Source organism: Equus przewalskii, chromosome 21, assembly GCF_037783145.1.
Source record: "Equus przewalskii isolate Varuska chromosome 21, EquPr2, whole genome shotgun sequence".
NCBI classification, from domain to species: Eukaryota; Metazoa; Chordata; class Mammalia; order Perissodactyla; family Equidae; genus Equus; species Equus przewalskii.
In genome coordinates this window covers 33,407,449-33,434,252 of record NC_091851.1, presented here as the reverse complement: position 1 = coordinate 33,434,252, position 26,804 = coordinate 33,407,449, and the positions used below count along the sequence as shown (strand labels likewise).

The window sequence follows — 26,804 nt, the reverse complement described above, 5'->3', positions numbered from 1 at the left end:
TCCTCCTGGATGCTTTATTGGGGGCTCTCCGTGGTTTCTAAGCATGAGTGGCAGTGACACCTGGACCCTCTCCCAACATGCAAAAGGCACAGGAAAGTGAGACACAACCAGGGTGGGCAGTGTGGATGCCGAGGCCCCCCTGTGTGGTTTGGTGGGGCACAGGGGGACCCCCACGAGTGATGGGAAGGTGGGAATTAACAGAGATGGCTTGGGCAGAGGTTGGGAGAGGGACTGAGGCCCATCCACCCCCAGACACACCCCTGCACTCGGGCCGGGGCAGACCTGAGAAAAGGTCAACATGACTTTTACTGAAAGTCTGCCTCACGTGGTGGGAAAACTCAGCTCCAGGTGGGAAGAGGATGATGGATGCTGCCCTCAGGGATTACTGGTAAAAGTGCCAAACCAAACACACTGGCCAGATGAGGAGGAGCAGGAGAGGGTGTGCTCAGGGTGTGGGTCCCAGACACGGCCTGGTGGTTGGGTGCCACTGCCTTGGCTCGAGCCAGGGCTGTCTCAGTCCAAGTCCAGGAGAAGAATGAAGCCCCTTTTGGTCTTCAGGGGCCTCCCGTGGGGTCTCCGGGTCTCCAGCCCCACCCGGAGGTACCACTTAGAAGAGTCGAGTCTTGATGTTGGCTTTGTCCTGCGGAAGAGTTCCCTGGGCAAGAGGGAAGGGGAGGCGAGGGGTCAGGCCCTCCGAGCCCCCAGCACCTCCCAGAACCTGGGCCCTGGTGGATGAAACGGCCCGGGACTCACCTCAGATCCTAACCAGCCCCCACAGTTCCAGCTTGAGACCTCGAATCGAAAGAAAAGGCATTTGTGTTTTGTTTCTGTTCTCTCTCACACACTTACTCTCTCTCTCCTTTAGTAGGAGCCGTGGCCTTGACTCACGGCATTGACGACGTCTACTTCTAAACTATGGAATGTTTTCACATTGACGATAGAATTACTCCGAACAGGGGGCGGGGATGGGCTGTCCAGTGTTCGTGAGACAGTGCGTTACTGAGAGCTCGTCAGGAATCACACAGCACAGACAGCGACCGTCGGACTCCGAGCCCGGGCCTGGCTCTAGATGTATTTTTTCTTGAGGTACCAATAGGCAAAGTAGCCCATCCCGCCCAGGGAGCCCATGAGGAAGGACGCCCCAAAGAAAGATGGGGGTTTCCGCTTGACCAGCCGGAACGCATTGGGGATGACGGCTGACAGCAGGGTGGTGTGGATGTCACCGAGAACTTTCCGGAAGGCAAAGCGCTTCTGGACCCTCTCAAAGAAGGACTGCAGGTTGGGCCGGCTGCCGTCTTCCCAGTATTTCTTGGACAGTCCCAGGAACTTGAGGCGGTGCAGGGTGGCCCCCAGGAGGACGTCAGCGAGGGTGAAGGCGCAGCCACAAAGCCACAGCTCACATTTCTGCCCTAGAGTGGAAGGGGCGGGGCGAGAGGGGTCAGCTCATCTCCCCCATACACTCACTCCTCCCTAGCCAACTCCTCTGGCTTTTGTCCGCCTGCCACAGGGTTTCCCCAAGGACATTCACTCCTGATTCTTGCCATATGCTTATACTACCTCTATTATTATTATTTGTCTTTAAATCAACTGACATATTAAGTGCAAATATGTGTATTTAAGCCCTAGACTCATATATCTGACTGCCCATTTTACGGCCTCACTTGGGTGTCCACCATGCATTTCAAACTCGACACGTCCCAAACTGCACTCCTGATCATCACACTCATCCCGTGTCAGTAACAGCTCCTCCATCCTTCCAGCCGCTCAGGCCAAAGCCTCGTGCCACGTCGAATTCTTCTCCATCTTTTATACCCCACATACAATTTGTCAGCAAGTCCCAGAAGCTTTATCTTCAAAATATATCCAGGGTTTGATGTTACCGCCACTGTTACCATCCTGGTCCCAACAACCATTATCTCCTACCTGAATTATCACAACGTCCCCTTAAAGGTGTCCCTGCTTCTGCCCTTGACTCCCTAGAGTCCATTCTCAGCACGGCAGCCAGAAGGATCTGACTTAAGTCGGATCATGTCACTTGTCTCTGCTCAAAGCCCTCCAATGGCTCCCTGTCACATCAGAGTAAAAGCTGAAGCCCTTCCAGTGGCCTAGAGGCTCTATGTGATCTGGCCCCAGGTGCCTTTCAGACCTTGGATTCTACTTCTCCCTCCTTAGCTCACTCTCCTTCAGCCACACTGGCCTCCTTGCAGTTCTTCATCCCAGGCACGTTCCCACCTCAGGGCCTTTGCACTTACTGTTTGCTCTACCTGGAACACTCTTCCCCCACATAACCACGGGGCATACTCCTCCACCAGCTTCAGGTCTTTCTTAAATGCCATCTTCTAGGGGGCTTCAGTGACCAACCAATTAAAGTTGAAACCCCAATCCCAGCCGTTGCTATCCTCCTCCCCTGCTTGGTTTCCCTCCATACGACTTACGCCCACGATTAGATGATATATTGTGCATTGTGCCCATTATGTTTATTGTCTGTCACCCTCTACCAGAATGGAAGCCCCATGAGGGCAGGAATTTTGGTCTGTCTTGTTTGCTGCTGTATCCCCTGCAGCTAGAACAGTGGCTGGCTCACTACCTCCTTACTGAACGATGAAAGAAAAAAGAAACTGTATCATTAACAGTATCATTTGCCACAAACTATATGCAATGATAAAAGTATAACAAAAACAAAACAAATGCTATTAAATGCCAGCTGGATGCTACCGCCCATCAAAAATCTCCGAGCCCAAGACTTGTTTCGTTTATTTATTTGTCTGTTTGAAGAAAGGGGCAGATATTAACATGTAACCCCTTTCTAGGGGTTCACTGCTAGCATCATGCTCATACTCTTTCTTTAATCAAAAGAATTGAAAAGAGAATAATTCTCACTACTTGGTTTTATGTTATTTATGGCCATTGTCATGTGCCATCTAAAATTAGCCTGCGTATTTAGGAAACACTTGTTTGTGCAACATATTTCTCCTAGTGGTTTATTTAGACTTGAAATTCTGGAGCTCCTTTGCTCTCCTGCATCACCTCAACTCTCCCCACTGACTACACGTCAACACCCAAATTTCTCTGCCTGGCTTTTAAGCACTTTCAATAGTTTAGCTCCCAGATACTTCTCTAATCTTGACTTCTCATGAACTGCCCACTTGCCCACACTTCCCCCCTGCAAGCAAGCCTGCCCATTTCAGCCTCTGAGCCTTTGCCCCTGCTGAACCCCATGCCTGGAATGCCCCCCACACACTGCCTGTGAGGGCTACTTTCCTGGGAAGCTTGCTTCTGTGCCTTTGAAGAGGTGTTCCTTTCAGTTCAGAAATTCCATGAATTGAATGCCCTCCACCATCAAAGCCTGAGCACCCCCCCTTCACTGTGTGTCCTCTCGTTCATTCGTTTACTCATTCATCCAACAGATGTCTGTCTAGTAGTATGTGCCGGGCATGAAGACATGATAAGATGCAATGTCTTTCCTCAAGAGGCTCGTGGCTTCATGGGAGGAGGTAAAGTGTAATGAAGGTCCTAATCAGAGGTTTGTTCTTGAATATGCAACCTTCAGGATGCCCATCAGACATCCAAGGGGAGAGGATGAGTTGGCAATTAGAGTACAAACACCTAGTTCAGGGGTGTGTCATCCACACGGAGGTGGGAAGACACCACTGAGGGCATGAGTGTAGACAGATCTGAGCATAGGACCAAGGGCTGAGCTTTGGGGCTTCAAGATTTAGACAGTGGGCAACAAGGAGAAACCAGCGAAGGCGCATGAGAAGGAGCAGCCTGTGAGGTGGGAGATGACCCAGGAGAGTGTGGTGTCCCAGAAGCCAAGATAAGACAGTGTTCCAAGAAGAGAGCGCTCCGCTGTGTTCAAATGCCACACGGAGGTCAAATAAGAGGAGACCTGAGAACTGGTGATTGCGTTTGGCCGCTGGGGACCTCGCCAAGAGCAGCTGGAGTGGATGCTGACAGTGAAAGCCCGGTGAAAGGGAGATCAAGAGACAAAGAGCGGAGAGGAATTGGAGACGCTGAGCAAAGATCACGCTTTCAAGGAGTTTTGCTGTAATGGGAAGGATACGCCAGTAGCGAGAGGCAGGTCAAGAGTGTTTTTGTTAAGTTGGGAGGAAAAAACCCAGCATGTTGATGGGAATTATCTGGTAAAAGAGGGGAAACGATTCTACAGGAGAGTGGGGAGAAATACCGAGAGTGGAGGAGCGCGGATGGCATCTAGCACACGAGGGAAGCGGCTGGTCCTGGCTAGTTCAAGGACAGTTCACCCTTGGTAAGAACAGGGAGAGCTGGGTACCGTATTTCATCAGATGTAAGTTGCCGTCAAATGTAGGACATCCATTCCAGGGAGAAGAAGTGATGCCACTTAAACTATTGATTGTGAGAAACATTCCCATTTCAGAGATGCTAAGATGTGATGTAACAAAGAGGCGTCTCAGAATTGATAAGATACGGTGTATGTATGAACACTAATGCTGGTGGGTGGGTAGCTGTGGGGTCAGCTGTGAAGATCTCCTCCTAATGCTTTGATTTTCTCAGTGATGTAAAAAGAAAGCGTCAGTTCACAGTGAGGATGTGGGGGAAGCGGCTGGAGGGTTGAGGAGAAAGGAGAAGGTATTAAGTAGTCATCCGGAGAGGGGACAGTGGGCGGCCTGGGGTGGCAGGAAGGCCATCTAAGGCCAGTGATCATGAATGCAGAACAAGACCAGCCAGCACCCTGGTGTGTTTCTCCAGCCACCTTTAGGTTCACAGGTGCAGGCGCTGAGCAGGTGGAGAGTTGGGTTTAACCAGGTTTGAGGTTTTGCAAAGTACAATGAAGCAAGAGGAGGGCAAGGGAGTGGAAGGCGCAGGCAAGGCAGTGCCCACAGGGACAGGTCAGGGGATTACCGCTAGGTACTAGGTCCAGAGAGAGGTGAGATCACGATGGGGGTGAGGAACAGTGAACGGAGGCAGGATCAAGGATGGAAGTCCCAGGTCAGACTGGGTGAGTGTTGACCGCTTTGAGAACAGGACCAAGGACTGAGCATGGGGCACACCAAGGTTTAGACATTGGGCAACAAGGAGAAACCAGCGAAGGTACATGATAAGGAGCAGCCTGTGAGGTGGCAGACGAACCAGGAGAGTGTGGTGTAGTTTCCTTAACCCTCACAACAACCCTATCAAGTAGGTGCTATTATTATACATGAGGAAGCTGAGGCACAGAGAGGTTAAGTAACTTGGTCAAAACCACACAGCTAGTAAGTGGCAGAGCAGAGTCTGGATTTGAACCCAACCCATCTGGTTCCAGAGTCTGTGCTTGTTTACATTAAGCTGCTTCTTTCCACGTGCAAATGAACACGGGCAAATTCACGCCTCTCCACAGACACCCAAGCCCCTTTGGATAGGCGCATTCTTTACTTGGGTCTGTGTGCAGATCTGTCTATGTCTGCATCATGCATCGTGTGTATGTTTACCCATGTATGTGCCTGCTCGAAACCACGCAGCTGACTGTGCACCTGCATGTGGACATGCGCCCACGTGGGCATCTGGGTCGATGGGGTGTGGGGATTCCCGCATGTATAAGTGGAGTGTATGCCCACATCCATTTGGCTATTTGCCTGCAGACAGATGTTCACAGCATGAATGCGAGAGTCACTATTCAAGAATGTCCATGCCTGCGTTTGTATGTATGTGGACACGTGTTGCTATCTGGCTGGCATGTCGCCGGAGGGCCTAACCCCTTCGGTTTCTCCTCTCCTCCAGCTGTGCGTTCTCTTCCCAATCTGCAGCCCTGGACGAACCCCGTCTTGAGCCCTCTCTGAGTCTGCCAGCTGAGTCTGCTGCAGACGATTACACGGACCACTTATGCTTTAAATGCATGACCACAAAGCCCCAGAGGGCACTCGGCATGGCCTGGGTCCTGTAACAGCTCGTGGGTCGGCTTGCTTCCCTGCTCCCTGCAGAGAGAGTCACACATCTTTCATCTTCCCTCCTCATACCTCAGCTGATGATGTCACCTCATGCTTCATTCAGAAAACAGGAGCCTTCAGACGGGAAAGCCCTCACTCCCACTGTGAAACCCACAAACCAGGCACGTGCATCTGCGTTCTTCCACCCCACGGGCACAATGGAGGGTGTGACCTGCTTGCTCTCAAGGGCAGTTCCCCGCGTCCGTCTGAGGCTGTGCATCTTTCCTTCGCCTTCTAGATCTACTCTCCTCCTCCTCCACGCTGCTCTGTACCCAAGCAGGCCGGCTTGATGGATACACCAAAGGGCTCCATGCCCTCTGGCTCCAGTGGGGTTGGTGACTGGGGAGCAGAGGCAGGAGACAGGGGGGCGGGTGAGAGTGAGGTCAGAGTCTGTTTCCTCTCTGTGGGTTGCCATGGGCTGGCGGTGTCCCTGACTGAAAGTCACAGCTCCTGTCAGGTGGCCCTCTCCACACGCCTTTCTGTCCAGGTTCCTAAAACTGCTCCCACCCTCACCACCCCAGGCCCGGGGGACCGTGCTTTTCCTGTCATCCCCCTGCATCCTGCCCACGTATTTGTAAACGGTCCCTTTACCAAGCCCTCTTCAACTTACCCAATTTGAGGGTGCCCTCTGTTTCCTGTGGGCACTCGGCCTGAACCACGCCCCTCCTGTCCTCTCACGGACTTTGCACCATCGGCCCTGCATCACGATTTCTCCTGTCCGCTGGGCCTTTTCCACCAGCCTGAAAACACACTCTTGTTTCTCCTGTCTCAAAATCCATTCCTCCCTTCACCCCACATCCTTCTTCAGCCGTCACCCCATTTCTCTGTTCGCTTCTACAGCTCAGTTTCTCAAAAGGCCTGTCTACACCTGCTGTCCTCACTCCTCACCTCCCATTCACTCGGCAGCCTTCTGCCCCCAGGTCTCAACAGAACTGCTCTTGGCAAGATCACCACCAACAGCCAAGGGACAAAATCCAGGGGACATTTTCCTGTCCTTGGTTTACTCAGCCTCCCAGCAGCACTTGACACTGTCCTCTCTCCTTAGAACACAATCCTTTCTGGGTTCCTCTGGCACAAGGGTCCTCATACCTCACTGGCCACTCCGTTGGTTGGCTTTGCCAGCTCCTCTGCCTCTACCCCCCTCTCAATGTGGGGGACCTCAGGGCAGGCGTGGCAGTTTTAAAACACGCCCACAAAGTACTTGATACTTCTCTCCTTGGTGGAGCCCAATTTCCCTCTGTTTGAATAGGGGCTGTATTGTGTGACTTGCTTCTAGTGAATAGAATGTGGCAGAAGTGACAGTGACTTCCAACGGGATGTCATAGAAGCCACTGCAGCTTCTGCTTCCTCTCTCTCTCTGGGATCACTTGCTCAGGGGAAAGCCAGCTGCCACGTTGTAGAGAAACTCAAGTGGCCCCATTGAGAAGCCCAGTAGTGAGGGACTGAGGTCTGCCAACAGCCAGTGGGGAACTGAGACCTCTAGTTAAGAACCAGGTCAATGAGCCATCTTGGAAGTGGATCCTCCAGCTCACATGACTTCAGTCCCAGCCAACAGCTTGAGTGCAGCCTGCATCGCGCAACCCTAGATTAGATCCCCACTAAGCTGTTCCAGAATTCCCGATCCACAGAAAATGTGTGATAGAATAAACGCTTTTTCGTTTAAGCCACTAATGTGGGGGCAATTGATTATGCAGCCATAGATAATTAGTACTTCCGGTCCTGATTGCTCTTTCTGTCTCTCTTCACTCTCTTCTGGGATGAAACAATCCAATTCTGCAGCTTTAAACACCACGTATATGCTGAAGCCTCACACATCTCTATCTCCAAATCGTGGCCGCTCCTTTCAAAGTCAGACTAGAGTATCTAACGGCTTGTGTGACATCCTCTCTTGGGTGTCTGAAAGGCATGTCAAACTCTCTGTGTCCCAAACTGAATGCTCGGTTCCCCCTTGCTCATATCAGGAAAGGGTACCACTCAGCAGCTCAGACCCAAACCCCAGGAGTCACCTTTGATTCCTTTCCCTTACTCTCCCCAGCCCCAACTCCTCAGCAAGTTTCTGTCCATTTTTTCTCTAAAACACTTCACTGTCTTCACTGCCACCACGTCATCCAAGCCGCCATCATCTCACCTGGGCTGCTGGGACAGCCTCTGTCTGTCTCCCTGGAAATCCATTTTCACAGCAACCAGAGTGCTCCTAAAATCAGAATAGCTCGCCCCTGTGTAGATTGCAAAAGTGGCCACAAATTCCTCCCGTTCCCGTCTGCACGTGGCTTTGCTGCTCCCGCCGTCGAGAGGCGGAGTTTAACCCTCCACCCCATCAATCCGGGCTTCACCATGCCACTTGCCTCAGTCAGTGGGGCTTTAGTAAACAGGACACAAGTAGAGGCTTGAAGAGTGTTTGCTCACTGCATCTTTGCTCTCCTGCTGCTCTTGGTGACCCTGTGACTGCCACCATATGAATGAGCCTGGGTTAGCCCGCTGGGTAATGAGCAACAGGTGGCCCTGTTACTCTCATTGGCCCTGCTGACAGCCAGCCAGCCACCAGACACACCAAGCAGACCAGCAACTGCCAGCTGGTCACAAATGCATGACAGAAGCCAGCTACCACCATGTGGGACAGAGTCAAGCCATCCCAGCTGAGCCCAGCCCAAACTGCCACACCACAAACCATAAACTAATAAAAGCTCTTCTTTCAACTCACTCATATTTGGAGTTTATTTGTTATGCAGCAAAAGCTAACTGTTGCAACCCCCTTCTCAACACCGTCCAGGGACTTCCCATTGGAGGGACTGTAGGCAGTATAAAATCTAAATTCTAAAGATCGGTCCATGATCTCACCTCTTTCTCTCCAGCTCTTTCCAGCTTCATTGGTGTCACTCTCCCCAGTGTCACCACACAGTAAGCAGTTTCTTGAGGCTTCCTAGCTGTCCTTACCTCCATGGTATCCTCTCAGCCTGAGACACACCTGTCCTGGTTCTTCACTAGACTGGCTCCTTCGTATCCTTCTGGTCTCATTTTAAATGTCGCCTCCTCAGAGAAGCTTTATCAAAGTTGCCCTGGCCATTTTACTCTCCATCTTAACACATATCGCTGTTCACAATTCTGTTGTTACTTATGGGATTATTTGATTAATATCTTTCTTCTCCACAGGACCTGGCACATAGTAAATATTCAATATATACTTGAATAAATGAATGATAATTATTAATTAATAGTAATCATAATTATTTTTTAAATTGCTATTTCTAGAACATTCTACCTTGAGCTAGGCACTGTGGAAAGTACTCAACACCCACCATCTTCATGAGCCCTCGCCACCTCCCTATGGGTTAGATTCTATTATCCTCATTTTGGAGATGAGCTCAGAGAAGTGAAGTGAATTCCACAAGGTCACAGAGCTAGGAGGTGGTCGATCAGGACTCTGCATCAATGTTGTCTGGCTTCGTGCTTTAGGGGTCTTCACTGTGACACTGTCATGCCTCCCAGCCCCGGGCTCTGCCCCACAAGGGGAGGAGTGGAGGGTGTTAGCATTCCCCCCAGACAGGTTTGGGGCTCCTGGTGGGTGAATGAGGTACAGAGACCACGTGAGCCCAGCCAGTCAGAGCTTTAAAACCCACAGCCACCTCCGGGCCTCTGCTGCCTCCACCAGCCCTGGAGGGACACAGGACTGCCCACATCTCTCCATCGTGAACACCCCCAGTCATCTTGCCATGGGGCAGTGCAATGCTGCCTCCTCTTGGAAGACCTCAGGACCAAAACAGAGTGAGGTCAGGAGGCTTCCAGTCTCGGGATCATGAGGAGTGTGTGTCCACAGCTATTTTCCAGGACCACCAACTCTGGCCTCTATCCAGGTTAGACCCTGTGTCTCCCTTGATTGTAGCAGCAGCTAATATTCCAGACTCTTCCATTCCATGTGCCAGGAATGTGCTGAGCCCTACATACATTTTCTCATTGTTCCCCACAACAGCCTTGTGAGGCAGGCCTGCCTTCTGTCACCTTTCACAGAACAGAAGAAGCACCAGAGCTAGTGCTTAAGAACTCAGACTCCAGGAGCCAGGGTTTGAATCCAGCCTCTACCACTTGTATCTGTGTGACCTTGGGAAGGGTACTGAACCTCTCTGTGCCTTAGTTTCCTCATCTGTTAAGTGGAGGTACTCATATTACCCACCTCCTAGAGTTGTTATGGGGATTAAATGAGTTGAAATATGTGAAACACTTAGAACAGTGCCTGGCACACAGTAAGTGTTGTTGAATATATAAATTGTTATGCATTGAATTGTGTTCCTCCAAAATTCGTACGTGGAAGCCCTGACCCCCAGTATCTCAGAAGGTGACTGTGTTTGGAGAGAGGGCCTTTAGAGAGGTGAGTTGAAGTGAGGCTGTTCGGGCGGGCCCTAATCCAGTAGAGCTCATGTCCTTACAAGAGGAGGAAATGTTGCCACACAGACACCGGGGCGCGCACACAGAGGACGGACCCTGGGAAGACACAGCAGGAAGTGGGCCATCTGTAAGTCAAAGAGAGAGACTCCAGGAGAAACCAACCCTGCCCACACCTTGATCTCAGACTTCTAGCCTCCAGAACCGCGAGAAAATCCAGCTCTGCTGTTTAAGCCACCCACTCTGCAGCATTCTGTTACGGCAGCCCCAGCAAATTCACACACGAACATGTAAGACATGCCTGAGAATTAAGGTCACCCTGTGAGGGAATGGCAGAGCTGGGACTCTGCCTGACCCCAAAGGCCAGTCACAGAACCCTCAAGCCTTTTGGCCCCTGGGCACTCTTCTGTGATGGCTCCCCTCAAGCAGCCTCTCCAACAGAAATGAGAACGTTCCTCCTTGAGATATGTGTTATTTGTACTCACTTAGCCATACCATGCTTTTCTCCAGAAAAGATCGAAGGCAGCTGGCTTCGGTACACATGACAACGTCCCTGTTCAGGACTTTAGGCATCTGTGCTTGCCTTGTGCTTGAGGCCTCAGCTGTGAGATCCTGGAAGGACACTGGACCCATCCAGAGGGAACTCGTTCTTGCCCTAACTATGCCCTTTATGAGCTGTGTGACCTTGAGCAAGTCACTTCATCTCTCTGAGCCTCTGTTTTCTCATCTGGAGAACGTGTGTGCCTTTAGCTGTCAGATGTATTAAACTAGTATATTCCAGGCAATGTGCTGAGTGCCTTTAATTTTTACAAGAGCCCAACAAGATGGGGTTAAGGCTTTAAGTTGTATTATTATCCTCCCATTTTACAGATGAAGAAACTGAGGCTTCAGTAGGGAAAGCAACTTGTCAAGTCACATGTACAAGCAAGAAAGCTGGAACTCCAACTCACATCTGTCTGACTCCAACCCATCTTTTAGAGCACCATGCTCCCACCTTCCCATATACAGAGAAGTGGGTGTGTGTGTGTGAAGCTGTGAGTGGAGCAGTGCCTGTTGCGAAGGCCCCACGCATGTGCACTGTTGAAGAGACAAGACTAACAGGCCACCCAAAACAGAGCAAGATGGGAAGGTCCAGAGTTAAATCTGAAGAAAGGCAGTGGCAAAGACGGTGAGTAAAAAGAAAAAGGAGCAGAGTGGTGTGGAGAGGGTGCTCCAGGCTGGAAGAGCTGCAGGAGCGAAGGTGGGAATGAAGCTGGCATGCCCAGGGTCCAGAGAAGAGAGCTGCTTGAGAACAGGAAGAGTCAGGGTCAGAGAGTCTGGGTGAGCTTGGATGTCTGACTGCAGCATGAAGGAGCCATAACACAGCCTTGAGCAGGAGAAAGGTGAGATGGTGTGGTGGGCAGTGGTTACAACCACCACCACCACCACCAGCACCACCAGCTTCACCAACCTTTATTAAACACCTACTATGTGCTCAAAGCTGATCTAAACACACTACGGTGTTATTTCGTGGAATGTCTCAACATTTCGCTGAGGTAGGTCTTCCTACTATCCCCATTTTATAGATGGGAACCTGAGGTCCAGGGAGGTGAAGTACTTGACCATGGTCACTCAACTAGTAAGTGGCCAAGCTAGGCCTGACTCCATAGCCCATGATCCTAACCACCTGGGAGGTCCTCTGAGATCTTTGGGGAGAAAAGAAGCTGGGACGGGCAGGGGCAGGGGCTGAGTGGGCTCCAGCACCCACCTACCCCAGGGCTGGCACCCACCCTGGTTCTCGAGCTTCCTCTTCTCCAGCTCCGCCTCGATCTGGTCCAGCACCATGGCCAGCTCCCCGAGGATCTTCTTCAGGTAGCTCACGTCGTCGTGCTCCAGGATCTTGGCCTGGGGGCAAGACAGGCAGGAGCCAGAGGAGCTGAGTTGCCCTTAGGAGAGCTGGGATCATCAGGGATGGAAGGATCTTGGCCCAAACCCCCTTCTTCAAGCCCAGTCTCCAAATATCCCCTCAAGTATAAAGGTTGCCGCACTGTTAAAAAGCACCTCCGTTTGGCGCTCACCATCCTGTGAGCTTGGCTGTCCTGGCAGGATCCCTCACATCAGGCTGATGTACTCATACACCAGCTGCCGTGAGAGTTGGCTGAAAGGGGCTCATAACTGCTCCTTCTCCAGAGCATTGCTCTTGGCCAATGAGGAGCTGCCCAGAAATACTTGCAAGGTTATCCCCCACCCCTCAGCCACCTGCCAGGCAATCTGTAGGCAATGACCGACTGATATAGGGGTATAAAACGCTGGCCCCTTGCCTCAAGGTGGATCACCTTTGTGGTACCACTTATGCTCCAGAGCTTCCTGTGGGACTAGGTGAACTTGGCCCCCTCCTCTTTCCTATCCTTCCCATCCTTACTGGGTTCTCCTCAGAGCGCTCCCTCAGTACCACACTCACCCAAGAACCTCTGTCCAGTGCTTTGCTTTTAGGGACACGACCTCAGACAGGAAGGAACTGAGGCTCCAGGAGGACAGTGGTCTCCCTGAGGTCAAACAGCCAGTAAATGGCAGAGGAGACAGGATTGGAAAAGCAAGCCGGAAGTGTTTCGATTTCATGTCATCAGCTGATCCTCTACCTAGAACCCTCCTCTCCCAGTTGTTCTTGTCCATGGAAAAGATGGCGGGCAAGAGGGAGGGGAGGCCCGGTGGCACTCACCATGAGCTTCTTCTGTTTGGAAAGGTAGGGCTCGGAGAGCTGGGGCTCCTCTTCATGGTCTAATTTCATGAGGTCTGTGGTGGCGTTGGCTAAATGTCCTGGGGAGAGAACAGGAAAGGTCCCATTCTTCTGATCCCAGTGCCACCCCCAAGTCTTCCCCCCCAAACCTGGAGTAGGTCCCATCCAGACATTGGGAAATTACAATATTGACAGCGAACACTTAGTAGGCACAACAGGCCACAGCACGGGGATGGATGAGATGCCATCCTGCCCTCGGCTCAGGCTAGTGGGACAGACAGACACACAAAGACATCTCCACAACACAGCAGATCCATCCGTAATGAGGAGTGAAGAGAACGCTGTGGGACCCAGAGGGCCCCTGCCTGGGGCACAGGCATCAAGAAGCCTCACTGAGGAGGACACTCCACTCTTGGGGCTGAGTAGGAGTTTGGCAGAAATGGATACGAGTCTCAACTTGGTTAAACTCATACATCAGTGAGTGTCTCCATCAGCCCCTCTCTCGAGCGAGGAAACAGGTTCAGAGGCCACGTAACGTTCCACGCTCGTAAATGACAAGCAGGCTGTGAAGCTGGACCTCTCTGATTCTTGGTCTAGTGCTCCTTCACTGTACCCAGCAAGCAAAGGCTTGTTTAACGCAAGAAAACCTGTAAGAGACATTCTGCGTCTTGAAACTTCCACTTCTGTGAGGCAACTTCCCTGAAGATTTAGGGACTCGATGACCCGTCTTTCCTGGGAAAACGGGCCTTGATGCCAAAAAGGCAAGGGTGACAGGGGTGGGTCAATGGTGGCACTCAAGGCAGCACCTTGAGAACTATTCTTAATGGGAGAAAGGAAGGGGCCTATAATCTAACTTGGAAAATCTCTGACTTTGAAAGTCAAACTGTGGGTTTTACAAAAGGAGGTGGAAATATTAATTGGGATAAGATCCCGGGGTCTTTTGCCTCACTGGGGCAGGATTTCTCTGGAATTCTTGGCCAGTATGTGGGACATGGCAGGTCAAGTGTGTGGCGGTGCCCCAATCTGGCCTGCCCGCTCCCCTCGGCCTCAACTCCACTGGGTCATCCCTTAGGCTCCTCGAACACATCCTGGCCTGACCGGCCTCATCATCTTCCCCGCTCCACCTGCTCCTCCCCTGCGTTCTCCCCACACTGTGGCACCCTCCCAACGCCCGGCCAAGTCTGAGGCCTGGGGCTGTCCTCAATTTCTCCTTCTCCCTCCCCATGCCAGATAGTCCTGGGTCCTGTTGACCCTTCCTCCTTCCTCCTTCTCATCTTTTTTTTTTTTTTTTAAGATTTTATTTATTTTTTTTTACTTTTTTCTCCCCAAAGCCCCCCAGTACATAGTTGTATATTCTTCGCTGTGGGGCCTTCTAGTTGTGGCCTGTGGGACACTGCCTCAGCATGGCTTGATGAGCAGCCCCATGTCCGTGCCCAGGACTTGAACCAACAAAACACTGGGCCGCCTGCAGCGGAGCGCGCCAACTTAACCACTCGGTCACGGCGCCAGCCCCCTCCTTCTCATCTTTGACGTCTCCCTTTCACCCCTCCGACTGTCCCTGTTAATCTCTTGCCTGGATGATTTTGACTCACCCTGTCGCCTGCACTCACTCCCCTCCGAGCCCTTCTCTCTACTTCTGCCAGAGATCCTCTTCAGATGCACACTGGACCATGCCACCCCCTGCTTAAACTGCCCCCACCCCGGCTCCTCACTGTCCTCAGATGCCCAGCAGGATCCATGTCCTCTCCCTTCACTGGCTCCACCTTTCACTGGGTCCCCCCAACTGTCCCCGTGCCCAGATGGTAACATTTCAGCCACTCCAAATGCTTGACATTCTCTGAATGAGCCAGACCACCCCAGACCTCTAGGCCTTTGCTCACATTCCTTCTTCCTCCTGGAAGAGCCTTCTCCTGTATTCCTAAAAGTCCCCTCTAGATCCAGCTCAAGATTGCCTCCTCCACCAAGCCCTTCCTGATCCTCTAGGAGGTCTGACCACTCAGTGCCTTTGTCCTCCAGTGTCCATTGTACAGATTTCTGCCAGGGAATGTAAACACACTAATCAGAGCTGCCACTGCACAGCTCCATTCACAGTGCAGTCTATGTGAAAAGCGCCCCAGTGGACTTGTGCAGTGCACAATCTGTACTGATGTACATGAAGATTTTGATACTAATGTACTTATCTCTGGATGTATATGTCTTCCATTAGAATTTGAGCTTCTAGAGAACAGTGGCTATGTCAGATTCATCTCTGTTCCCTTAAAACCCAGTACAGCCACATGTTCCTTAATGACGGGGATACATTCTGAGAAATGCATTATTAGCCAATTTCATCACTGTGCGGACATCATAGAATGTACTTATACAAATCTAGATGGTATAGCCTACTACGCACCTAGGCTGTATGGTCCTAATCTTATGGGACCACCGTCGTATATGTGGTGCATCATTGATCGAAATGTCGTTATGTGGTGCATGACTACACAGGCCTGGTAAAGACAGGAGCTCAGGGAGTGCTGGATGAATGAATGAATGAATGAATGTAACGAGTGAGTGAGTGACTGCAGTTGTTCAGCTTCTGCCCTCTGGGTTCTCACCCCTCACCGCCCCATCTCCTGGCCTGATACAAACCCGGTGAACACACTCCAGACCTTGCAGCGTCAGGGCGATATTAAGTCTCATTGATGTTTTATGACTGTGAAGGTCACACCTCTCTTGCCAGTCACTGGGGCTGCTCACATGGCTCTGTTTAGACTCCGGGAGGGCAGACTAGGCCAAGGAAAGACTTTGGACTGGTTGGGAGGCCACCGCAGGATGATTTCTGCATCCTGTGTGGTCCCTATCCCCCACCCCCAGCTGGACTGGGGTCCTGAGACCCTCTCTCCTCAGAGGGGAGAGCAGGCTGGGCCCGCTCTGGAGCCCCGACTGCCTTCTCTGCGCCTTCAAATGGCTCAGGACAGGATGGGGGAGCACCTCCGGCCCCCAGAAGCACTTAGGGGCTGCCTCCACCTGGTCCAGGCCACCATCACTGCTCACCTAGGTGACAGCCAGGACGTCCTGACTGCCCACCCACTGTCCTCTGGTTGAGGGATCTTTGTGAGACGCAGGTCTGATCATGTCACTTCCCATCACCGTTTGTCTCTGCTCTCTGGAGGCAATTCCAGTTCTGCCAGACCCACTCCCCAGACTCCCCCTCCCCCTCGGGCTACTCGTCAGCCACACTGAACTTCCTTCGGTCCCCGGAACACACCACGACCTCTCCTACCCGCGAACCTGGAAGGACTCCCTCTCCTTCCCCTCTAATTCCTGGTCATCCTTGGATGCTGCTGCATTTCAGAAGCCTTCAATGACCCCAGGGCCTTGGATGGGCATCCCCTGTGGTCCCCTTATCATAACACTGGTCCTAGGTCAAACATTTTTGTATATAAATATCAAGTCATTATGTTGTACACCTGAAACTAACATAATGTTATATGTCTGTTATATCTAAGTAAAAAAGTTTCAATCAATCTTGTTTTGAACGGGTTATACACGCATACCTTTTTAAAAATTCAAGCAATATTAAAGACTGTAGAGTGAAAAGGCCACCTCTCTCCTCTTAGTCTGCAGCCCCTTACTTCTGCTCCCCCACAGCAGCCACTACTGGCAGCTTCCCACGCATCCTTCCAGAAACACTGTGTTTGCAGGCACCTGTGTATCCACTTAACCCCCTTTTAAATATATTAATGATAGCACACTAAGTGTATTGTTTTGCCCTTTACTTTATTCCTAGTAACTAACATATCTTAGAGAGCATTCCATATGCTTATTACTTTTTTGTGTATGAGGAAGATTGGCCCTGAGCTAACATCTGTGCCAATCTTTCTCCACTTGTATGTGGGATGCTGCCACAGCATGGCTGATGAGTGGAGTAGGTCCAATCCAGGATCCGAACCCATGAACCCGGGCCACCGAAGTGGAGCACACAGAACTTTAACCACTTGGCCATGGGCCTGGCCCCCATATGCCTATTTTTTTTTAAAGAGATGCACAGCATTCCACTGTATGGAAATACGAGAATTTATTTATCCACTTCCCAACTCAGGGACAGCTGGCTTGTCTCCAGCTTCTTGCTATTCCCACCTACACTGCAATGAACGTCCTTGTACACACTTCTAGGCACCCACGTCCCGTGTAACTGCAGGGTGATCTCCATGTGTGGGCCTTCTCCTGTTTGACACAGAGTGCCAGACTGCCCTGCTGAGAGGTGGCTCACTTCGACTCGGTCCCAGACTGCCATTACCTGGTCACTTGACTTTCTGCCTCCACAGAACTGTGACCCTGTGATGGTAGAAGCTGTGACTGTCCCCAGCCCGCTGCCCAGGGTCCGGGTCGTAGGCGACCTCATAAATGCTGTCGACTGAATGGGGACAGGACAACATAGACAAATCCTGAGTCTTGTTCAAGGGCGCTCTAAAGGGGCGAGATGGAATTCCACGGGCTGCCCCTGCCCGCCTTTGAACCTCAGCCTCACTCCTTTGAGAGGCAGGAAGCGACCATTTTCTGAGCACCTATTATCTACTTAGAGTCGTCACGCCTCGTCTGTCTCTCGGCCCCCATGGCGTCTGCACAGAACCTGGAGCAAAGTCTGTAAACTGTCGTTGATGGATAATCTGATTTAATTCAACCCCCGTTTACTGGGTGCTGGAGACAAAAGGATGAACTAGGCTGGGGGCGCGTCCAGGCTGGCAGTTAGGACAGTGCACGAGCGACACTTGAATCAGAAATCAGAGACCCCACGGGGGGCCTCACCATCTCTTGGTGGCCTTCCTTGGTGACGCAAACCCTGATGTCACTCAGTGCCCTGGACTACCAACCACCGCCCTGACCGCCCTGGGCCCCCACCCCAGGTGTCTGGGGCTTGGACTCCTGTGTGGAGGTGCCCAGCTCCCCACAGACAAGACAAGCCTCTGCACGGACTGGCAGGACAAGAATAGGGTCAGGACAGGGACTGAGACACAAGCTGCCGGAGGGAGAGAGACATAGTTGGAGACGGGGTGAACGAGATGGAGGGCCAGAGAGAGAGGTGGAGAGAAAGCAAGCGGGAGGCAGAGAGACAAAGAGAGAGATGCACAAAGGTAGGAAGAGAGAGCCGGAGGCACCCAGATGGGGAGAGAGAGACAGAAAGGGATAGAGAGAGGCAGAGACAGGAAGAGGGAGAGAAGGAGAACTGACAGGAAGAGGGAGAGTTAGCGAGCCGGAGCGGGAGGAAGGAGAGGAGGGAGGACTCCTCTTGAAAGGGAGGAGGTGGACAACGAAGGGAGTTCGTGAGCGGGCTGCCGCCACGCGGGACTCACTGCGGATCTCGGCCGTGGCGTACTTGGGGATCATGGAGTCGGTGGTGAGCTCCGGGTGCAGGATGCAGCCGTGCGTGTAGGCGTCCATGGGCAGCGCGTCCAGCAGCTCGCGGTACTGCAGCACCCGCGCGTGCAGTGGGCTGCCCGCCTCGGGCATCAGGGCCACCACGTGCTCTGCGGGGCACGGCCGGGCGGGGCTGGGCGGGGGCTCGCCTCGGCTCGGCCCCCCTGACTCAGAGGCCAGCCTCTGGCACCCCATCTCCCGACCCCAACGTCCTGGAACCCCAAAATGTCGCGGCCCAGAGGTCTCGACCCCTCACCCCAACCTGGACTCTTGAGATAAAGTCCCCACCTGGCTGGCTGACACAGGATCCCATGGTCCTGGCTGCCCACCTCTCCTCACTGGACCCCTGCCAAGCTGTCCCTTGAGGGGACAGCTGGGGGTCTGGGCCCAGTGTTGCCAGACTTCAAGAGAAGCTGGAAACCTGGATATTTGAAACTAAACTCTTTGGGCTTTAAATGTTGGTAACTAATTCATGTTCTTGTGACACAGCGCATGTCTGGACTCTGGTCCCCTCGCGGCGCTGTTGGCAGCCTCTGCCGTGGGCAGGAGCAAGGCTGCAGGGATGGAGGAAGGGGACACAGGGGTCTGGGGAGTTCTGGGGTGTCTGGGCCCTGTGCATGTCTGCAATGGTCTAGGGTATCTGGGCTCACGTCTGTGGGGTTCCCGGGGAGTCTGTGGCCCTGACTATGCTTACAGGGTTTCCGGGGGCTGGGCCCTCCAGGTGCCTGCCATCCCTGGAAACCTGGGCCCTGTCTGTGGGGACTTAGAGGGGGTCTGGGTCTCTCTCATGCGTGAGGGGCTCGAAAGGGTCTGTGGTCCTGCCTGTGACTCCAGAGCTTCTGGGGAGAGGCTGGACCCACAGTGCTCCTAGGGGGTGGCTGGCCCATGCTCTTTCCCTGGAGTACTGGGGGGAAGGTCCGTGGGGTCCCTGGGGATCTGTGGCCATGCCGGTGGCTCTGTGGTTCCTGGGGGCATCTGAGCCTCCCCGTGGCTCCTTCTGGGGGACCCTAGGCCCTGCCCATGCCCCAGTGGGTCTCCCCAGGTTTCCCGAGGTCCCGGGACCTGTGTGAGCCCGTGGGCCGTTGGCGGGGGCGGCCGTACCTCCCGTGAAGGTGCGCTCCACGTAGTCGATGATCTGGTCGTAGTCGCTGATGATGTTGTCGCGGTGGATGATGACGGGCACCTCCTCGCCCAGGTTGAGCCGCATGAACCACGGCTCCTTGTGCTCACTCTGCGGCAGGCTCACGTCCCGCTCCTCACACGCCAGCCCCTTCTCCGCGATCACCAGCCGCACCTGCAGGCGCCAGGGTCAGAGCGGGGAAGGCGGGCGGACACACGGGGGACACTCTGCCCAGGCGGGGTGGGGCGTGCGGGGAGGGAGGTCAGAGGTCACACACAGGAGGGGACACTGTTGCTTCCAGCCCACTCTTGGGCCCCTGGGAGGGGGCGGATATCTCCCAGGGGCCTGGGGCCTGGTGGCAGGAGGAACACAGCCCTGCTCTGGGGACAAGGGGCAGTGCTGCCTGCTGGTCACGGGCTGGGTTTCACAGCTGGAAATACCTGGGGTAGGATTCCTGGCTCTGCTCTGTGAGTTTGGGCAGATTCCTTAAACTTTCTGAGCTTCAGTTTCCCGATTTGCAAAATGGAAGTATTGGTAGTACCAACCCAGTGCCTGCCGTCCAGACGTGGCACTCAATTCGAGATTGTCATGACCATGACTGAACTCGCGGCCTGGCCTCCAGGGTGCATTTGGCCGGGAAATTTGCAGAAATTCTTATTATCATCATGATCAATAGCTAAATTTCTCGAAGTACTTGAGAAACAAAGTGAGGTGAAAAATAATTTGCCAACATCGCTCGAGCCCTTTATTGTCCCCAATCACCTTCCTGTCCTGGAGTACTTCATGCTGCACCCTCACAGCTAACAGGAACACCCTCTCTGTTCCGTGGACTGTCAAGGTGAGGGGGGAGGTGATTAACCCCGGAACCCCCAACTCTCGTTCTCAGATTCATTTGCTCCATTAGCCAAAAGCTAAGGGGACTGTCCTGCAGGCAGGACTCCTGTCCTGGCCCTGGCTCTGCCACAGCAGTGCTGTGTGACCTTAGAGCTATCACTGCCCCTTCCTGAGCCTCCTTTTTCTCATTCATAAAATGACGGGCTGGACCCCGTGTTCATGGAGTGCCTGGCAGCCCTGTGTGAGCTGATGCCACATTCACATGTGCAGGGGACAGGCCTGGCTCAGGGCTGTGGGAAGGACCTGCTGGCTCTGTGTGACAGAGGGGGAGGGGCTGTGGCAGAGAGCACACCAGGGATGGCGCCTGTTGGGTCTCGGCGTGTGAGTGTGCGAGTGTGAGTACATGAGTGTGCGTGGCAACTACGCGAGTAAGCAAATGTCTGTGTGTGCATATGTGTGCCGGAGTGTGGGTGTGTATGGAGGAGTGTACAAATGCGTGTGAATATTCAAGCAGTGTGTGAGCGCATGTGCATTAGTGGGGGTGTGAGCGTGTGCCTGTGTGTGTTGGTGTGAGCGGGCATGAGCGAGGCCGTGTGTGTACACGTGTATCTGAGCATCCTCGCGGGTGTGCCTGTCCCTGGAGGAGCCCAGAGCAGCCAAGGCTGGAGTGAGGCTGGAGTGGGCCATCATCTCCCCACCTGTCCCACATGTCTGGCCTTGGGGACAGGGCACCCCTGCCGCCCCGCCTCTGCCGAGTGGGGCCCTCTGAGGGGATGGAAACAGGGCCCAACCAGCCCTCCGCTCTGGCAGGCCACCTGCCCCCAGAGACCACCCCGGGCCCTGCCCTGAGGCTCCAGTGAGGGTGCCAGCGGGGCTGCTGCCACAGAGGGGGCGTCTTCAGAGGCAGAACAGCCCTTTGGAGGCGCCTCGGGGTCACGCCTGCTGGCGGCCAAGGAGACTTTCTCCTTTAGCGGAGCCGCAGGCCAGAGCCATGAGCTCTCCTGTGAGGGAGGGGGTGCGGGAGGAAGCCGGGCCCAGGGGAAGGGCACGCCTCCACCCAGGCCATCTGCCACCTCTGCCTCCTGGAGCTGGACCAGACTTAGGAGTCACCACTCTGCGTAACAGACATCATCTCTGGGCAAACGCTCTTTCCTGCAGGCACCTGGAATGTGCCCACTGGTGCTTCGTCCTCACTGTTAAGCACAGTCCCTCCTCACCCGGCCCGTGTTATGAGGCAGCTGTGCTGGGCTTGGTTGGCATCTCTGTCCAGCCACTTAGTTGCTGTGTGACTTTGTAAAAGACACGTAGAGTCTCTGAGCCTCAGTTTATTTATCTCAAATACCTTATTTTTTAATTAACAAACTTTATATCTTAGAGCAGTTTCAGATTTACAGAATCAAACACCATTTTTATGTAACACCTCCTGGCTTACAAATTCGTCACTTTTCAACACTTATTTATCAAGTATCTACTCTGTGCCAGGCCTTGTTCTAAGTGCGGGAGACTCAGCAGTGAGTGAAACAATGTCCCCAGGGAACTGACATTCTAGTGGGCGCAGACAGATGATCAGTGGAAATGATATGGTATGTCCAAAGATGGTGAGTTCATCAGAAAAAAAAAAAAAAACAGAGCAGAGTAAGGGGATCTGGGGATGCTGGAGGATCAGGTGACAATTCTAAATAGGGCGGGCCATCAAGGCATACCTCTCTGAGAAGGTGACATTTGGGCAAAGGCTTGAATGAAGTGAGAGAGTGGTCCACACACAGATCTAAAGAAAAGAGTTCCCGGCAGAGGGGACAGCCAGTGCAAATGCCCTGGGGCAGAAGCATGTCTGACATGTTTGAAAAGGTCACGTGTGAGGAGGCCAGCATGGCTGGAGCAGGGTGGACAGAGGAGATGAGAGGGGAGGCGGTCAGAGGGGTTAATGCCCAGGGGCTTTTTAACTCCAAGCCCCAGGGGCCCATGAATAAACTCAGGGAGTCCTTGAAATAGGATGGGAAAATTGCATGTTTATGTTCAGGCATCTCACACCGACATTTAGCATTTTCTTCAATTATGCGTGTAGGCGACAAAGCATGGTCGTGTTAGCAGTGCCTGTGATGTTGTCACCACTAGAGATCTGATACTGTCATCACTTCACAGCTGTGGTAGCTACATGCAGCACAACTTCAACATCACCGCGGCTGTCAGCCCTGCCCCTGGATCGCTTATATAAGGGGTTAATACAAAAACATACATTATTATGCAACGAGTTTGTTTAAAAATATGTCAATAGCTGTCCTTCAGGGTGACTCGTTTCTCTTCTAATCTAAGAATCCTAGGTGTTTCATTTTATTCAGTTAAAAGCACTATTCTGAGAAAGGTCCAGAAGCTTCCCCTAATTGATGAGGGGTCCATGACCCCAGCAGGGTTAGGGTCCCGCGGCAGGGCCGGGCGCCACGATGAGGACCCTGGCTTTTCCCTGGAGGGACCTGGGGAGCCGGGGCAGGCTTCTCAGCAGAGGAACAGTGAGCTCTGCAGCTCCCACCTGTGGGCCTCCTGGAGGTGGTGGGGGGCCGGGGGCAGCACGGACAGGGCTGGGAAGCCACTGCTCAAGAGCTTGTAAGGCCAGGGTGGGAGGTACTGGAATCACACTTATTTTACAAAAGAGGAAACAGGCACAGAGACAGTAACTTGCCAAAGTCACACAGCTAGTAAGTAGCAATCTTGGTTTTTAAAAAACTGGCTGGTGTGAGGACAGAAAGATGCTCAAAGGGCTGGGGGCCCACAGAGGTAGGGAACTTCTTTCTGCCTGAGGAGGGAGGGAGCCAGGACTAGAAACATCTAGTTCATTTTCCTGTTGAGGAAACTGAGGACCAGAGAGGGTCAGGATTTACCCGAGGTCACACAGCCAGTACTGGGAGTGTCAGCACTAGAATGGTGGTGTCTTGACTCCCTGCACTTTTTGTCCCTCCCAACCTCATCCCCTTGAAGAAGGAGGCTGGGGCCAGGAACAGCCTCAGATGCACACTAACACCTACGCCGGGCACTTAGAGCCTCCTCTGACCCCCACGGCCCCAAACATCCCCTGTGATGGTGCCTGAAATTTGCTCAGCATCCAGGTTTTTCAGGGCTTGTGCGAAGTGTGTGGCTGGGCATGACGTCATTCAGCCTTCACAGCCGCCCAGGTAGGTACCGCGCTGGCTCCCAGACAGACGAGGGAGCTGCGACTTGGAGAGGGGAAGACACTGGCGCGAGCCACAGAGCTGGGGAGTGGCAGAGCTGGGTTTGACCTCGTGTCTGTGCGTGTCAGGGCACTAACTGGCACTTGCCATGTGCCGGGTGCAGCTCCAGGTGGTTTATATGACACAACTGCTGAATCTGCACAACGCCCCTCTCCGGGAGCTGCTGATTATTTCCAGCCTACAGATGTGATAACTGAGGCACGGAGGCGAAGCATGCTGCCCAGGATTACCCAGCTGCTCAGTGGTGGGGCTGACATTGAGCCCCCGGCACTCCGGCCCCAGAGTCTGGGCTCTGGCTCCCTCTCCATCCTGCTGCCCTTTGGCTCTGCAATGGTCCTCAGAGGCCCCATGGAGCCACCACCTGGTGGGCTGTGCTCCTTTCTGCTATTAATAGTTCGTGTGCCATTAAGGACAGGCTTCTCAGATGCTCCGCAGAGGGGAACTGATCCCCGTGGGCCGGCAAGGCCCTTCAGGACTGAAGGGAAGGAAGGAAACTTGCCTGCTAAGCTCCTACTACGTGCCAGACACTTAACATATGTCCATGTCCTCTCAATCCCCCAGGAAGTCTGCAGGGTGGGATGCAAAAGTCCTTTTTTCCAGATGAGGATATGAAGGCACAGAGAGGTAAAGTGACTTGTCCAAGGTCACACAGCCAGTCAGCACTCAAGATGAGACTGGAACCCAGGACCATCTGACTGCAAAGCCCATGCCCTTTCCACCAGGCTACACTGCCTCTAGAACTCACCCTGGGCCCCTGGGCAGGGGGAAGGCCCCGGCAGGGAGGCAGGAGGATGCTCAGGCTGGCTTGGTCAGAGGCTTGGTCACATGGGTTCCTGGTGGGCAGTCCCATCCCTGACTAGGGGGCCACCTTAGGCCTGAGCACAGGCTGAATGGGCAATATTCCAGGAGGCCCCCTCGGGGGATGGAGGTGGGAGGTGCCATCCTCCTGCCCCCTGGCCAGTCCCAGCCCCTGGGTCCTGACTCCTGAGGTCCTGAGTGGGAGGAGATTCTGGAATCTGGAGGTCAGTCTGATTCATCTCCAAACCCCCAGCAACTTGCATTGAGCCTGGCACGCAGTAGGCGCTCAGCATGCACGTGTAGAATTCATGGGTGAGTCCTAGCGCGACCTTGGTTAACCTGACCCCTTCTTTCCTAGCCCTTTAGTGACATCATAACACCTATTATTATCAGAGCCTTGACCTCGTGCCAGGCACTGCCATCAGCACTTTTTGTGCATCTCATTTCACCCTCACAATGGCCCTCCGAGGAAGGTACTTCCACCAGCTCCATTTTACAGGTGGTAACACTGAGGCTTTGGAGGGGCAAAGTGACTTGCTCAAAGCTCCACAGTGAGTTATTGGGGAAGATGGCCCTCCCACGGGGGACCGCCTGGCCTCAGAGTCTGTACTCTAAACTGGGGCTGCTCAAAGAGGGGCCAGCTTCATCAGCATCACCTGGGAGCTTGTCGGAAAGGCACATCTAGGCTCCGCTCCAGACCTGCTGAGGCGGAAGAGCCGGGCAGGGCCCGTCAGTCTGTGTTTAACCAGGATCATGCAGCGGTGCTAACGTAGGCTGAAGTTTGAGTACTGCCAGTCTAGAACACTAAGTTATACCGCCTCTTCAGCAACCCTCTCAGCAACCCTGAGAAGGGGTTGGAAGTAGAAAAAGTAGCTATTGTTATTATTCCATTTTCCAGAAGATGAAACTGAGCCTGGATCAAAACCCAAACCCAAGTCTTTTTGCTCCAAGGCCCTTTCTCTTTAAGGGATCTGTTTCTCCATCTGGAAAATGAGTGAATGGAACAAAAGGATCTTCCAGGGAGGAAGGGTCCGGGAGTCAGGCGGTGGGCGCCGCTTAGGCCACAGCAGGACCGGTCGCTGGGCCCTGGCCATGGTGCTGAATCCGTGCCCCACAGGCAGGACAGCCACCCAGGGTGGGAGATGCGCCCCTAGAGCCGGCCGTCTTACAGGCGCAGAGCCTGGCCCTCACCCCGAGGAAGCGGGAACCCCGATAACTCAGCACCAGGCTGGATCCTCAACTGCCCTCCAGCTCCTCTGGGTCTGAAAAGGGGCCGAGGGGCCCCCTGTGCCTTTAAGAGCAAAACACAGCTCTTACAGGGCCGAGCCAGCTGGTCTGAGGAGATGGGTTAACTCCTTCCTTCTCAGTGAAGATGAGGGGAGATGGGAGGAGGGCTTTGAAGAGACCCTCCAAGCCCCAGCCAGAGGAAGGCCCCCCTGCCGGGCAGAGGGGCAGAGAAGGTGTAACCTGGAGCACCTGTCTATCAGGATGGCTGCGCTGAGGGAGGGCCTGGGACGGGACCAGCGTGGCTGGAGGCTGGACCCCGGGAAGCGCTCCTCCTCCCTCCCCACGGCAGCCGCCCCCTCCAGCAGGCCGCCTTCCCAGCAGTTCCCATTCCCTTCCCCTTGCCTTTGTCTCTCTTCTCAGCCCTCCAACAGAGCGGGTCTTTCTGGGAGGGAAAGAGGCAGAATGGATGGTCCTAGAATTGGGGACGACGCTCCAGTGGCCCAAGACAGGGCCAGTCACCTCCTGGGAGACAGCCTAGCATCCCCTGTCCTCCTGGCCCCAGAAACCCCAGATTCTACCCTCCAGTCTTCACCAGGTCTCAGACCCCCTAAGCTCTCCTCCATCCCCTCCCCCAAACCTCCCAAGCACCAGGCGCCTCCGGGTCCCCTGCTCCCTCCGGGCTCTACCTTCTGCGAGCTGAAGGACTGGGTCCAGTGGTACAGAACCAGGCTCTCCTTGGGCCAATGGGCGGGGCTGGCCGCCTCGGGCGCGGCAGGGGCCTCCACCGGCCTGGCCGCATCGCTCTCCAGCGCCGAGATGGGCCACCAGCTGCAGTTGGTGGGGGTCAGGTTGTTGGGGGTCGCCATGACAGCCCGGAATCAGAGGCAGGAGAGAAGGAGGCTCCGGCGGCGGCTCTCTCGCCGAGCATCACATGGCCTCGCCGAGCCTGCCCCTCTCCCTCGCTCCCGCCCTCCCCTCTCCGTGAATGTCATTACTCACTGGGCGAGTGGGGGAGGGGCGAGGGGATCCCGGGAGCTCCTTCCGTCCTCTTCCCCTTGGCCCGCCCCTGGCCAGTCCCAGAAAAGACACCAGTCCTCCCTGGCAGGCTCCGTGGAGGGCTGCAAGGAGCCATGGGCAAGTGGGCCATGCGCCCCAAATAGCTCATATCT

At 53.9% G+C, this 26,804-nt stretch overlaps 1 protein-coding gene across 2 annotated transcripts; it reads right to left on the bottom strand.

Annotated features, from left to right (window-relative positions):
- Window positions 1–26,804, bottom strand: GDAP1L1 (ganglioside induced differentiation associated protein 1 like 1). 2 transcript variants are annotated; one of them, XR_544175.2, is made up of 7 exons: window positions 26,322–26,804; window positions 19,534–19,726; window positions 18,369–18,542; window positions 13,018–13,115; window positions 12,089–12,203; window positions 754–1,409; window positions 1–655 (listed from the first exon to the last, which is right to left on the bottom strand). XR_544175.2 is itself a non-coding variant. In XM_008515733.2 (6 exons), the coding sequence occupies exons 1-6, from the start codon at window positions 26,499–26,501 to the stop codon at window positions 1,066–1,068; spliced, it is 1,104 nt and encodes a 367-aa protein (XP_008513955.2). In that variant the 5' UTR covers window positions 26,502–26,804; the 3' UTR covers window positions 1–1,065. The 2 variants fall into 2 exon arrangements, 1 of the variants encoding a protein (XP_008513955.2); XM_008515733.2 differs by having other exon boundaries at window positions 1–1,409.